The sequence below is a fragment of the Paroedura picta genome, chromosome 13 (genome assembly GCF_049243985.1).
Source record: "Paroedura picta isolate Pp20150507F chromosome 13, Ppicta_v3.0, whole genome shotgun sequence".
NCBI classification, from domain to species: domain Eukaryota; kingdom Metazoa; phylum Chordata; class Lepidosauria; order Squamata; family Gekkonidae; genus Paroedura; species Paroedura picta.
The window spans coordinates 25,781,418-25,796,193 of NC_135381.1; the positions used below are offsets into that span (position 1 = coordinate 25,781,418).

A 14,776-nucleotide genomic window follows, 5' to 3' on the forward strand; every position below is an offset into this window, starting at 1 on the left:
GTGGCGGAGGTGGGTGGAGGGATGGCAATGGCTGCACTTCAATCATGGTGCCCATGCATGTGCATGCGCACTCCACCCACCCATGCACGCATGCTGCTGCTGCTGCCGCACGTCCCCTGCCAAAGTTGGGTTCGTGACGAAAAACAGGTTGAGAACCGCTGCTCTAAGAAATACTAGTATTGTTTTTTTGTTGTTGTTGTTAATCTTTATATGAGTGGATGGTATTCTGAAGCTTTCTGAAGGGATGGGATGGAAAATGTAATAACTGATATTTAACATGTCTGAACAAATTTTCTCTCTTTTCAGGTGAAAAGCAGATAGAATTTTGTTGTCATTTAGCCCGAGGAAACTTAGATCCAAACGAACCCACTACATACGAACATGTGAAATTTGTAGTAGATTTCAAATATTTTACTCATGGTAAGCTATTGTGTTTTTCTTTCTCTCTCTTTAGTCACTAAATTTATGATATAGAAGAGGCACAAGCTACTGAAATCGGGTTGATCGATCTCCCTTATTGGCTAATCCCCAAGTCCCCTTTCCTACCTAGAAACAGGATAAAAGGAAACATGAGCCATTATCCCTTTTTTTTGCAGAATATGGCATACACAGATCATAACCTGTTGTGGACCTTGATTAAATCTAAAACAACATTGCATGGGAATGAAACTACTGGCCTGCCTAAGACTTTTTTTGTGGTTTTTCAGACACTTAAAACTGTCATTATTGGCTGAAGTACACTTCTGAATTCTTGGCTTTTGATCAAACAGGTTCTATAAGGCAGGGGTAGTCAACCTGTGGTCCTCCAGATGTTCATGGACTACAATTCCCATGAGCCCCTGCCAGCATTTGCTGGCAGGGGCTCATGGGAATTGTAGTCCATGGGCATCTGGAGGACCACAGGTTGACTATCCCCTGCTGTAAGGCATTACAGTGCTTTGGAAATGTGTGGAGTCTGTTTGACTAGAAAGTGAGAACAGAGGTAATGAATATTTGCCATGAACAAGAACCATCAAGTCTCTGAAAAACTGCTATCTTTGGACATCTGTGAGCCTACCATCTCCATTACATTTCCCCGTTAAAGATCCAGCAAGCCAAACTTGCTCAAGGCCCAGGCCTCAAAGAGGGTAAATTGGCCTCAACCAGGGCCAGGACTTTTTTTGGCCCCGGCTCCAGCTTGGTGGAACACGCTGCTGAGTAAGATCAGGGGTCTTAAACAGTTCTGCAGGGCTTGTATGTTCCACCAGGCCTACCACTGAGGCTACGAAATAGCATCAGAAGTCTGGCCTCCCTTCTTAACATGCCCAATATACTTTTTGACACCACCCCCCACAATCAAAGGATGTGCTTTAATCTGCCCCCCTTTCTCTAAAGAGAGAGGAGGCAGCCTATCTGAAACAAAAACATTTAATTTTAATGTCAGTAATTTTATGATTTATATGGTTTTTTTATTTTATATTTTTATGTTATTTATAACTGTTGTGAGCTGCCTTGAGCCTCCTGGGAAAGGGTGGCATACAAATAGAAAAATTAATAATTATTATTATTATAATAAAATAAATAAATGTGTTCCTAGAAATGTGGGAGTGTTTTTGCAGTGCATCAATGACCCATTTCTGTGATACAGGCAGGTGAATGATCATATCATGTTAGTCATAGGGTGGGGCTGCGGCTCAGTGACAGCGTCTGCTTTGCATGCCAAAGGTTCAGTCCATGACATCAATGAGTGCAGTTGTGATTATCAAGTAGTTCTGACGGGTGAATATTTGCATCAAGATATTCCCATTTTTTCTTCCCTACACCTCTGTGAGATGGCTTAGGCTTCAAAGACTGTGCCTGAGCCAAGATTATGCAGTGAGCACCATGGCCAAGTGTGGATTTGAAGTGGGATTTCTCAAGGGCCAGACTACACATTGTATAGACCCTGTATTATGTCTAAATCTACCACAAGGACATTCTATTAGATGTGTGTTGCCAGTTTCCCATTGAGAACTCAGTTTCCTTGTATGTAGCAGCCTGATTTGTATTAGGACTATGGCACGTGATACAGAGATTTAAGCTTTCTCCACTGTTCTGTTGCTTGCCCTGAAACATCCTCTTTGGAGAAACCAGAGAGGAGTGTGGTGTAGTGATTAGAGTGTCAAACTACAATCTGGGAGACCCAGGTTGAATCTTGATACCAAAAATGCACATGTGTCCAAGACACGTGTATATTGTAGTGGGGAATTGCTTTGCGAGAGGTTGGTAACATAGTGAATGGATCGTTTGTCAATGTTTACAAGGTAATTGAACCCTTTAGGACTCAACGTAGACAACAGTTAGTTGTAAAAATAATGAACAATCCTTATTAGAAAGAAACTAATAAAAAAATAGACAAACATATATCAGGCACACTTAACAGACAATTGGATAGGAATTCAAAGAGGCATAAAGGGTTGCAGTAGGTATATTTACCAATCCTGAAGAGCAGAGAGGCGACACAACCAGCCAGCAGTGTGAAGGGTAATCTGAGTGGGTCTGGATCGTCTTGAACCTGAAAACATGCTCATTGGCCTCCATATCGGAGTATCTACTTTTTAAAAAACATTATCAGCTGTTAAGTCTGTAAAGGTTCATTTAGCAGCTATTTCCTCCTTTCACAAGTCCATTGATGGAGTATCTGTTTTTGCATCATGTCAAACAAAAGCCTTTATGAAAAGCTTGGGTAATCCTACCTTGCCACCATCTCTTCAATGGAGTTTGTCTTTGGTTCTTTCACGTCTAATGTATAAACCGTTTGAGCCATTAGCCATGATTGATTTGTCTTTTCATTCCTACAAAGCTGTATTCCTAGTTGCTGTTACCTCAGTTAGGCAAGTGGGAAAGCTAGCAGCTCTCAGCTGTGACCCTCTGTTCACATAGTTCCATGTGGACAGGGTGACCCTGAGACCATCAATAGAATTTTTTATCAAAGATGATCTGTTTTCTTCCCAAACCCTTTATCTGTTCAGGACTAAGCCTAATATGTGATAGACATTAGGAGAGTGTTACTTTTATACATGGATAAAATGAGACACTTTAGCGTAGGCAGAAACCTATATATTTGTTTTTGTGGCTCACATAAAGGCAGATGACCATTGTCTCAAACATTATCACAATGGATCATATCTGTGATCCACACAGTGTATGAATGTTCAGGGGTGAGTTGTTCGCTTTAGATTAGGGTGCATTCTACTCAATACCAGGCCACTTCTGCAGCCTTCTTGGCTGATCTCCTGCTTTTTGACATCTGCAAGGTGGCTATGTGATCAGTACTGTTGACCTTTAGCAGGTACCACTTAATTGATGTCAACTCCAGATCTACCACTGTGGTAGGAAAAATGGTGTTGCAGACACTTCTGCTATGCCCATACCCTCCGCCATGATGAGTGGTCTTGCTGTTCTCCCATGTGGGACTGCACAAAAGCTATGAAGATGAAAACAGGGTTGTACTTACCTGTAACTGTCGTCCATTGAATGGTTTTCTGTGCAGGCACACATCCCTCCCTCCTGCCCACAATGTGGGCATATCTATGTACTGACCTCATGGCAAAATGATGGGGGGAGTCCTGGCACACATCCCTCCCTCCTGCCTATAATCTGGGCATGTCTATGTAGTAACCTCACAGTGGCATGATGGGAGATCTGAGGGAGGAGTGCTGGCTACTCCCATATCATGTGATCTTATGCAGGAAAGTCAATCTCCTATTCCTTGTTGAAAGGGGCAGAGCTCCTGGGAGTCCGTACTTGTCTCTGTCAATGTTCCTGTTCTTGTCATGCTTTGTCCCACTTTGCCTTATGGAACCCTTCAATAAAGACTGACATCTTTGCACCGCATGTAAATGGAGCAGATCTCGGCAAGGGGGTCTCTTCTGGTCACCTGGATCAGCCCATGGTTCGTGACAGGTTGCCAGCAACCTGGAAATAATATGCACTGTCCTCTTAATGGTATATTTACCAGTTGATGTTACTCACTGCCATATCATATAAAACTTGATTTGCCAATTTCCATACAGGAAACCTTTGCTCAAGGGGTAGGATTTTTTTTTTTGGGGGGGGGGGTGTTCTCCAGGCAACCATAGTCTCCATTGGAAATAATAAGAGTATAAATATCTAAATAAAAAGATATAGTGTCTTGTGGGTTTGGCATTGGATTTGTAACTTCCAGAAAGGATAAGAAATAGCAGGGATAGCTCAAGTTAGGTAACTGTGTTTCAGTAACATCTTAAAGACTAACATTTGTGGCAGGGTATGAGCTTTTGTGAGTTACTGCTCACTTCTTCAGATACTCTCTTTTCTACAAACAAAATAGAAGTGATTTAAAAAAAAAGTCCTTTACACATAATGACTGCGAGATTACTTTGTGAATTCTTTTTTTCTTGTGTTCTGCTTTCAGTGCCTACATCCTCTTACAATAGCTTCGAATCGGCCATTGCACGAGCATTCCGGTCAGCCAATGAGGAGCAGGTCTGCCTGGTAGCCACAGTCCGTCTTGTTACTCCACAGTTCTTAAAGGTATTCAGCCTCCTGGGTTGATGTTGCAATACTCTGATGTGTTGTAGCCACTGTAGTGGGGCAGAAGTGTGCAGTGGGGGGCAGGTCAGGGAGGAGAAGATTATAGCTGTCAGTGGAACTTAACATGATCTTCAAAATAAATTACGATAGAGGCATTCTTAGACTATTTTACTTTGGAAGGAAGCTGCACGTTTTGAATTCTCACCCATATAAGAGGGGGGGGGGATTTCTGAATGTAGAAAGCAATCAGGAAGACTGCAGGACTAGAGCCTGTTTCCCTGGCATGCTGACTCTCTATAGTCAGAGCTGGCTGATTCATTATGCTATTTGTTTTCCAAGTTAACACCTTTATAAAAGGAAAAATAAACCCCAACCTTGCCATCTGTTTTTACAGGAACTTTGTAATGTGGAAGAACCATGTGAAGAATTCACGTCAAGGCACAGTCTGGAATGGAAATTTTTGTTTCTAGACCACAGGTGAGATGGTGTGTTTTTAAGCAGCAGTTTTGTTGTGCAGCTGGAGACATTTGTGGTGGATAAGCTATTTCTCTCTTTGCAAGGGCTGGACTAATCATCAAGTTAAGTAAGCTACAGAGCACTGAAATTCCATGTGGGGTCAAACAAATGTTTCATGGAACTCAGCTTCTTCCTGTCTGCAACTTCTGCTACTAATTCCAAAGATCAGATAATCAGAGTTTCTAAGTATTGGGATTATGCCTCTAAATATCATTGTAAGTATTCTGACTATGGACCAAATATTCTAACCATTGCAATGGGGATATTTTCCATGTATTCATCCCACTATTGTAGAAAACTGAACTGTGTTCAGAGCTTTCAGAACACCCGCAAGGGTGGTCAAACTGCGGCCCTCCAGATGTCCATGGACTATAATTCCCATGAGCCCCTGCCAGCGTTTGCTGGCAGGGGCTCATGGGAATTGTAGTCCATGGACATCTGGAGGACCACAGGTTGACTACCCTATGGCAATAAATGTCCCACTGGCTAACTGCTCATTGTATGAAGCAATACATCCTTTTGACTTGTTCTGTTCCTTAAATGAAATGACTCTGAATTCTTGTTATTTTGTGAAAGAAGGAAGGAGGAAGGGAATATTTTCTTCTCTCTTGATTTTCTCTGAAACTTATGATTCAAAACCTGCTTTACTTGCTCCCTGATCCTACTGTACATTATGCCTTAGGGGGTGGGAGGTGGGATGGAAATCGTATGTTTTAAAGACTTTCTCCATGAGGGAGATGATCCATTAACAATTAACCGATCATTTTAGTCTTAGTAATTTTATCGAAAAGGAACTAATTTACATGTTAGCTTTACAGCGCTGTTGATGCTTTTGTTTGTTTGTGTGTCATGGGGGATAAAGTGAGAGGAATAAATATAGTTTATACATCCTATGAGACTTCCCTCAGAAGGGTGCTTAGATGGGACACCACCAAGGAAGTGAGAGGAATAAATATAGTTTATACATCCTATGAGACTTCCCTCAGAAGGGTGCTTAGATGGGACACCACCAAGGAAGACTGTGTAGAGGAAAGTAAAGACAAACTACCTCTGCTTAGTCCCTTGTCTTGAAAACCCTATGGGGCTGTCAGAAATTGGCTGCAACTAGACAGCACACACACACTCCTGAGAATCCCCTATGGAAGAGCAGGGAGGATTTCAGATTTTGAATCTTAAATCTATTACTATCCCATCCTTAGGCCTGAATCAATTGTGTTTCCCTGTCCTTTGAAAGAAAAAAAAACTTTATTTTTGACTTTTTATAAAGACTAATGCATGGAAATGAAAATAATGATTTGTAGAGGAAAACACAAATGAATTGTGTGGTGTTACCTTAATCAATGGATATATTATGGCAAAAATCAAATGGAGAAAACACTTGTTGCTGTTTGAAATTGCCTGAGGTGGCTTCATATTCTTTCTCTGCCCCTGTCCTGGCAGCGTGTTAACATTTCATCATACAGTTTATGGGCACAGCAGAAATTGTAAAAATATTTAGGCAGGAGCAGAAGCATTCAGTCCCGCAATTAACCAGAGAAATGTGTTTCAAAGTAAGCAACTCCCTGCTCTTCACCATAAAGGCTTGGAATAATTTTATTTTCATGCTCAGGAAAACTTCAGTGCCATAATAAGCCATTTCACGATGTATTTCTAAATATTAAACAGAGCAGTCTTTACTATGATAATCAGCCATTCTACATGGGAGCAAGCTGTGGGATTTAACTTGCAGGTCAACATGCAAAGCCTGCTGTGTGAGTCATTGATTCACTGAGGCAAGTAATCAGCTAACACAAATTGAAGCCAGGCCAGTCCCCCCACCCTTTGTAAATGTAGCCGCTTTACAGATGCACCATGGATTTCTTAGCTTTAATAGACTGAAAATTAAGCAATTGGTTGCAGGCGGTTTTAAATACATACCTCAAAAGTCTTGCAGAGATGAGGCATGAATCTACAGTGTCCTGGAAAGAAAATCCATCCTAACCCTTATACATATTTAACCAGGCACTTCTACATTTAATTGCTAGTCTTGCATATTTGGCAATAATATGGGATAAATTCTTATTTTTATCCGAAATGAGTTCCTTTAATTTGCCTTACCAACAAACATCATTTGTAAAAACTCATTGAACTGCTAAATGAAGACAGCTGCAATACTGAAATCTTAGAGAAAGGTGTTTGAAAAGCAATCCAGGAATGCCAATGACAAGACATCATGGATGTGTATTGGCTTTTTATTATTTTACTTGTTTATTGCAGGAAAGTGCCCTGTAGCTGCAACAACTATCATTTATCATGAATGTATGAACCAGCAGTAACTAGAGATAACATACCAGGAGCTAAATAAAACAAAATCAGAGTTATCATTGGTCTTAGTGAACTCATTCTTGTGAGATTGGGCACATTACAAAGCTATGAACCATGCTGATCTAGTGACTTGGTTTGTACTATGATGTGGAATCTAAGATCTTATCAGTTGAAGCAGTTAAATGGATTTCTGGAGTAAAAGCTACATATCTGTAGCATTTAAAAAACACTTCCAAAGGCTTTGTTAGACATAGTTCCTCATTTAATTCTCCTGTGTCAAGCAAGGCTTGTTTCTGCTCTACTGATTCCCACTTTAACATGTGTGGGCAAATGGCACAGTACACTTCTCTTCTGGATTAGTAATTTACGTGCATGGATGGGACATGTCTTCTTCATTGTGGGTAGTTCCTGTTCTATGACCTTTTTCTGTTTTTTATGACAATACAAGAAGCCATTTGTTCTAGTTATTCCTGCATTTTTAATGGAGACATTTCAAACCATGCTGAGTCACCAGTTTCCCATTTGGAAACCTTCACAAGGTCCAATCCCAGGCAACACAGGAAGTTACAAATATCCTAAAATGAATTAGCTGGGCAGAGAAGTATCCACTTCATGTTGAACAGCTAATACACTGACTCATTATCATGTCACAGTTTGAAAACCTTGTGGTGGTGTTGATGAAATATCTGTTTCTGCTAATTTTTCTATAGCACATTGCAGACAAAAGGATGATCAATTTATAGCAATAGAAAAAAAGTGAGATAAATACAAGAAAACAGGGTGGTGTCTGTAAATACTACATTCAAGCAAGTTTATACTTCAATAAATCCATAAGTCTTTAGGGTGCCACGTGGTGCTTTTTTTTGGTTTTTTGCTGTAGCAGACTTACAGTGCACCCTTAAGCATACCTTTTGTTTCTTGACTTCAAGGAGTTTTCTGAAACTGAAGTGAACAAGTTTCTGGATTCAGTGTGGGTGACCACCTGTCCCCTGAATCCCTGTCTGTCTTGGTTACTTAAGCTGGGTGACCAGCAGGCAGGAGGTTCTCTCAGGGAGCTTATAAACGTTGACATCAGGAGAGTTCCCTAAGGCAGCTGTCCCCAACCCCCGGTCCAGGGACCAATACCGGTCCATGGATTAGTCGGTACCGGGCCGAGGCTCCTCCTTGTCCTCCTCCCCGGCTGCTGCCTCGGGGGCTGCCCTGCCACTCTGCCTCCGACTCACCTTTGGCACTCTCTGACGGCTGCCATGTCTGGGGCTCCCCCTCGGCGTGGCACTGCGCAGCTGCTGCTGGCAGCACCCCAAGTGGGTGGCAGGAAGTCAGGGGCGCTGGCGGGGAAGCAAGCAGAGCTGGGGCTCAGGCAGCGACGTCCTTCAGCAAAAGACTACCCCCCTCCCCTGGGCCTCAGTAACACTGTCAAGTGTTGACCGGTCCCCGGTGATAAAAAGGTTGGGGACCATTACCCTAAGGGACTGAAAGAGGTAATGCTTTGCCCCCTGCTGAAGAAAACATTGCTTGATCTGCAGGACCCATCAGCTATCACCCTTATTGCATCTTGCGTTTCTGGGGAAGGTAGTTCAAAGGGCCACTATGAATAAGCTCCTGCTATTCTTGGAAGAAACGTTAGCCCTTGACCCTTTCCAGTTTGGCTTCCATCCTAGCCACAGGGTGGAGACAGTGCTAGTCACCCTGATGGATGACATCTGCATAAGCTGGATAGAAGCAGTTCAACGCTCTTTGTATTGCTCGTTCTGTTAGCCATGAGTTATTAGTCCACTGCTTCGTCAGAGCTGAAATTCAAGGAATAGCCCTTAAATCAGCGGTTCTCAACCTTCTTACCACTGTGACCCTAGTGGCAGGGGCGACCTGTGCAGGTGCGCAAGTGATGTGCGCAGGCGCAAAAAAAATTGAGTCAGCATGGAGGTGGCCAGCACCATGGCTCCACTGCCATCTGCCGCCACCACCCGTCTCCACCCGGCCGCTTCCGCCACCATGGCGGCCAGCAACCTGGCAGCCCCGCAGAAGGGACCAAACAACCCCAAATGGGGTTGGGACCCCAAGCATGAGAACCGCTACCATAAATGGCTGATCTCTTTTCTCCAGAATTGGTCACAGAGGGTAGCAGTGGGAGAGAATCTTTCATGCCCTTCCCAACTCTCTTGTGGAGTACCACAGGGCATGATTCTCTCCTCCACATTGTTTAACATCTTTATGCGCCCTCTGGCCCAGCTGAAACAGAGTTATGGGCTGGGTTGTCACCAATATGTGGTTGACACCAAGCTCATCCTCCGGATGCATAGCTGGCCTGACTCTTCCCCCCCTCCCCCCGAGACATTTGCCAGATATTTGGAAGCAGTTATAGTCTGGCTCAAGCACAGCTACCTGAAACTCAACCCTTCCAAGATGGAGGTCCTGTGGCTTGGCTGGAAAGCACCAGATCAGGAAGCACATCTCCCATGCCTGGATGGGATGTAGTTGGAGATCTCACCCTCTGCCAAAAATTTTGGTCCTGGCCCCTGCCTGGCGGAATGAGCTCCTGGATGAACTGAAGGCCCTGCAGGAACTACCTCAGTTTTGCAGGGCCTGCAAGATGGAAATCTTTCCCCCGGCCTTTGATCAAGGCTATGACGGAAAACATATATAGACCCCGCCTCCCCCCTCTTTTACTTTATTATTATATTTATCTCTTTCTCTTCTATCTGAGGCATCAATATATTTCACCACCCACCTGTGACACTGCTGTATCTTATTACATCACTCCGCCGTGGCATGAGTTGACATGGGGTCCGACGAGCCAACTGGGCGGAAGGGGGGATTTTGATTAGTTTACTCCGTCACTCTTTATCTATACTTCTATATTATTAAGGGTTTTACAGTTTTATTGTATTTTTTATTGGAAACCTGATGGTTTAAATTGTAACCCACCATGAGCCAGCCTGGCTGAGAGCAGCAGGGAACGAACGAACGAATAAACGAACGAATGAATGAATACATGTACAGAATTTATACCCAGCCTTTCCGTTATCATCAGGGCACCAGATTAAAAACGTGATGAATGTCAGAATAATATAAACTATCAGCAAGTCATCATTTGAAAAAACTAATTGTCAAATGAAGAAGACTGCAGAAGTTGGGGAGGAGAACTGTCCGTCCTCTTCTAATTGCAGTCAGGGTCTCCTGCAACAGCTACTGCCAAAGGAAACAGGCACTTGTGATCTGATCACAGACCTTCCAGCATCTGTGTCTGATTTGACCCCAAGGAATATACCTTAAAAAAAATAAATGCTATAGTGTTTTTCAGATTTCTGTTTCCCTTTAGTAAACAGCAGATTAAGGTTTTGTGTATCTGATGATGCTTACATGCTTTTCTATGTTGTCTTAATTAATTTGTATTTTTGGCGTAATTTCTGCAGAAATCCATTTGTAGGTCACTTTATGACACTTGCCTGCCACTGTAAAATAGTGAGAGCCAGCTGGAAGAAAGGAAGCATACGAGGGATTTTTACAATAATGCCTCCAGCTTGTTCTTGCCAGTGCTGTAATTTTAGGAGAATTAACTATTTCTTCAATAAGTAAAGTTGCCATTCATGTTCCTCTGCGCAGAATGAATAGAATATTTGACCAGAACTAAAGGTTTCTAGTAATCCCATCAGAAAGTCAAGGCAAATGCTTTGCTAGACAAATGCTATAAAGGCAGAAATGCATATAGGGGTTGTAGACATGGCTTACAAATCACACACTATTCTTCCAATTTGTTTGTATCCTGAAACATAAGTCAGCCTCCCTTTTAAGTGTAATCAAAACAATTAAATAGTAGCCACTTGATAGTTTTGTTATTCCGTCATAAGCAGAAACATAAAAAGAGGTTGTTGTTTTTTTCAAAAGAAACGCCTTCTAAACATCCAGAAGAAGTTCCTGACAGTTAGAACAGTTTCTCAGTGGAACAGGCTTCCTCGGGAGGTGGTGGGTTCTCCATTTTTGGAAATTTTTAAACAGAGGCTGGATAGCCATCTGATGGAGAGGCTGATTCTGTGAAGGTTCAAGGGGGTGGCAGGTTACAGTGGATGAGCAATAGGGATGTGAGTGTCCTGCATAGTGCAGGGAGTTGGACTAGATGACCCAGGAGGTCCCTTCCAACTCTATGATTCTATGAGTCACAGATAGTTTCCACATTAAGAGACCTACCTCATTTGGGCCTCATTTGGAATTTCAATTGGATGAAGTGAGTTGGCACTTTGACCATGCCAATTTCCGCATTTGGGCTTCCCTCCCCTTGTTTTCCAGGCTGTAATTCGACATATGTTTTCCACATTGGGTTGGGAAGAAGGCAGTCTACATTTGGGTTTTCACGGTGTCTGCCATTTTGAGAGCTTGGGCACACCCCTTTCCTCGTCAACTTCCTCCTTCCCACTCCCATGGGAACAGTGCTATAGTGCTGCACTTTTCCATATGTCCTATGTTTAGAAGAAGAAGAAGAGTTGGTTCTTATATGCCACTTTTCTCTACCTGAAGGAGGCTCAAAGCAGCTTACAGTCACCCTCCCTTTCCTCTCCCCACAACAGACACCCTGTGGGGTGGGTGAGGCTGAGAGAGCGCTGATATCACTGCTCAGTCATAACAGTTTTATCAGTGCCCTGGCGAGCCCAAGGTCACCCAGCTGGCTGCATGTGGGGGAGTGCAGAATCGAACCCGGCATGCCAGATTAGATGTCCGCACTCCTAACCACTACACCAAACTGGCTCTCTTACCTCTTCCCCTTCCTCCATAGCAGCTCCTGTGTAACAAGCAAGGGGGGTGGGTGTTGTCCGTGGAGGATCAGAGAGGAGGCAGGCAAATTCTCCTTGCCTTTCCCAGATCACAACCCACAGCCGGCTTCTAAAAGACAGGTGGAGGCAAGCACGGAGAAATCTGCATGCACCTTCCCCATGGGAGGCACAGCTGGATTTTGAAGAATGGAGTGAAGACAAGCCCACAGGTCCTGATCCCAGATTGCAGCTGCTTTGTGCTGCCTCTGGGAAGTTTCCCTGAGGTAGCATGGGGCTCAGATCATGTAGGGGTGGCAAGTGTGGAGATCCTGCGATTCCTCGCCCCAATCTCAGACTGCAGCTGCCTTTTGGTCTGGAATCAGGGTGAGGAGGCAGTGGGATTCTGTTAATTCGGGGCAAGTGAGGGGACAATTTGGGTCCACGCTGGGTCTGCACATGAAAGGATGTATTTCAGTGCAGAAATGGATGAAAAACACGAACTTTAACAAATGCATATCTGAGCCAAATCCTTAGTGCGGAAATGGTCACAGACTGCAGCCCACCTGAATATGATGAAGTAGCCTTTAAGTCAGAATGGTTTATTCTACAATGGTGGTAGTTGTTTTTTTTTAACTTGCTGAAAAGTTTCCAAAATAACACAGTGCCAAGCTTTGTATGCATTGATTTTTTTTTTGCTTCTGCTTCTAGAGCCCCGCCTATTATAGGTTACTTACCCTTCGAGGTGCTCGGGACTTCAGGCTATGACTATTACCATGCGGATGACCTGGATATTCTTGCGAGGTGCCATGAACAGTGTAAGTGACTTTGTCACTGCTTCCATGGAAGTATCATTTTCTCTATTTTAACATGGCTGGTTTCTCTCCTATTTAAGGTATCCATGCAAACTATTGTAGCCAAACAAAAAGCATTTTGAGGGAACATTGTTTGGTGGTATAGCATAGTGGTTCAGAAAATCAGGTGCAACCCAAGCAGTTCACAAGACCTCACCTTATTCACTAATCCAGTTGGTGACCATAGACAACTCATACTAGCTCTGTTCATATGTTACAATAAATGTGCATGTGTCTGTTTATAAGAAAGAATCAACATGTGTTTACTTTGCAGCTGAAACCAGGGATCAGTACCTGGAAAAATGGTGGGTTTGAATCATGTGTTCACCTGTTCTTGTGTCGAATGTTGCATAAGAATTACGCAATGCATGTATTTAAAAAGTCAAGTTTACATAGATTGAACTTTAATTCCCTGTAATTTTCTGAACAGGGCTATGCATCTCAGTTTCCCCACCTACAGTATGAGGATAATAATACTGAGCTACCTTACAGCGCCATTGTAAGGATTATTATGACAATGATATGAACACCTCCAGCAATGCATGCTAAATATTCCTATCAATGTTGCATGTTCATTTGACAGCTTAATATATGGGGTGCTCCAAAAACTGAAGGGAACCAGGGAGTTGTAGATAGGTCACTTGTGGTGCTCGGCCAGTCACAATTTTCTGTGCCTAACTACACTTTGTAGTGTTGTTGTGAGGCTAAAACTGCAAGTGAGGGACCATGTATATAATCTTGAGCTCTTTATTATATATATATATAATAAAATTATTATTATATGAATCAGTATGAAATGCACATTAATAGCTCCTTACTGCATTTGAAAATTAATTTATCTGGATCTTGAAAAGAAGGCACATGTAGAGTGACCATCTCAATACATGCTTATTTAATCAGGCCTGACAATTATAAGGAGGCCTCTGCTTTTTCATTCCTTTTTTTTCATTCCGTTTTCATATTTCAGTCAATAAGTATACAACCTATTCTGGTTCCATTTTGTTTGGAAAATATTTGATGATTTTATGTCTGAGCTTAACACCTGATAAAGGCCAGCTAGGCTGGGACAGGGTCACATGGTACTTATTAGATATGATTTAATAATTTTATTCTATAAATGAGGCTGTCACCTAGGCCTGAAAGAGTTTTTATTCACCTTGTAATAACTGCATATTTTTGTATATTTGAACATTTTTAACTTTCTAGGTGTTGTTATTGTACATTTAGGCCACATAACTTGCTATAGAACTAATTTGCCACCAGGGGTATCTTGTCCACACTGGGGAAATCCAATCAATTGTTATGGTGCAATGATAGCAGGCACCAGCATCCAATGATATGTAGAAGCAACTTAAACATAATGCACCAGGAGGCAAATGATTGCGCAGTGTCTAGTGATATGTTTAGTGTAGGTTTTGTTGTACAAACTCTGGTTTAGCAAGTCATCTGAACTCTGACCTAGGTTGTTTCCTATTACCCTCCCAGATTTCTAACACTATCTAGTGATGGTGACACAGTTCAAGTAAGAAGTTCCTTGTTTCCATCCTACCATGCTACCTTGTGGGCTAGCCTGTGAGCACCTTTCTTTGTACGTTCTCAGAATCAGCTTAAGGTTACACTGAGGAAGGTCTCTTTTAGACCTGGTATCTATGCCCTGGGTGCATTTGATTGACGATTAAAACCAGAATAAGGCAACTGATGCCTTTTGCTGCTGCCTTGGAGTAAGAGGAATTAATCTGATCTCCATAGCAGCAGAGGCAGCCCTTACTCTCCTGGCACTGTCAGGATTGCATGACCTGTTACAGAGTGTGCTGGATGTTCTCATTA

The 14,776-nt window shown here is 42.7% G+C and overlaps 1 protein-coding gene across 2 annotated transcripts in view; it reads left to right on the forward strand.

Moving 5' to 3' along the window:
- Positions 1-14,776, forward strand: part of PASD1 (PAS domain containing repressor 1) — an 81,010-nt gene that overhangs the window by 43,297 nt on the left and 22,937 nt on the right. For both annotated transcript variants that reach the window (XM_077307712.1, XM_077307711.1), the window contains 4 exons: positions 307-420; positions 4,415-4,533; positions 4,928-5,010; positions 12,807-12,913. In XM_077307712.1, the coding sequence (XP_077163827.1) occupies positions 307-420; positions 4,415-4,533; positions 4,928-5,010; positions 12,807-12,913 (423 nt within the window). The remainder of the gene's footprint in view (positions 1-306; positions 421-4,414; positions 4,534-4,927; positions 5,011-12,806; positions 12,914-14,776) is intronic.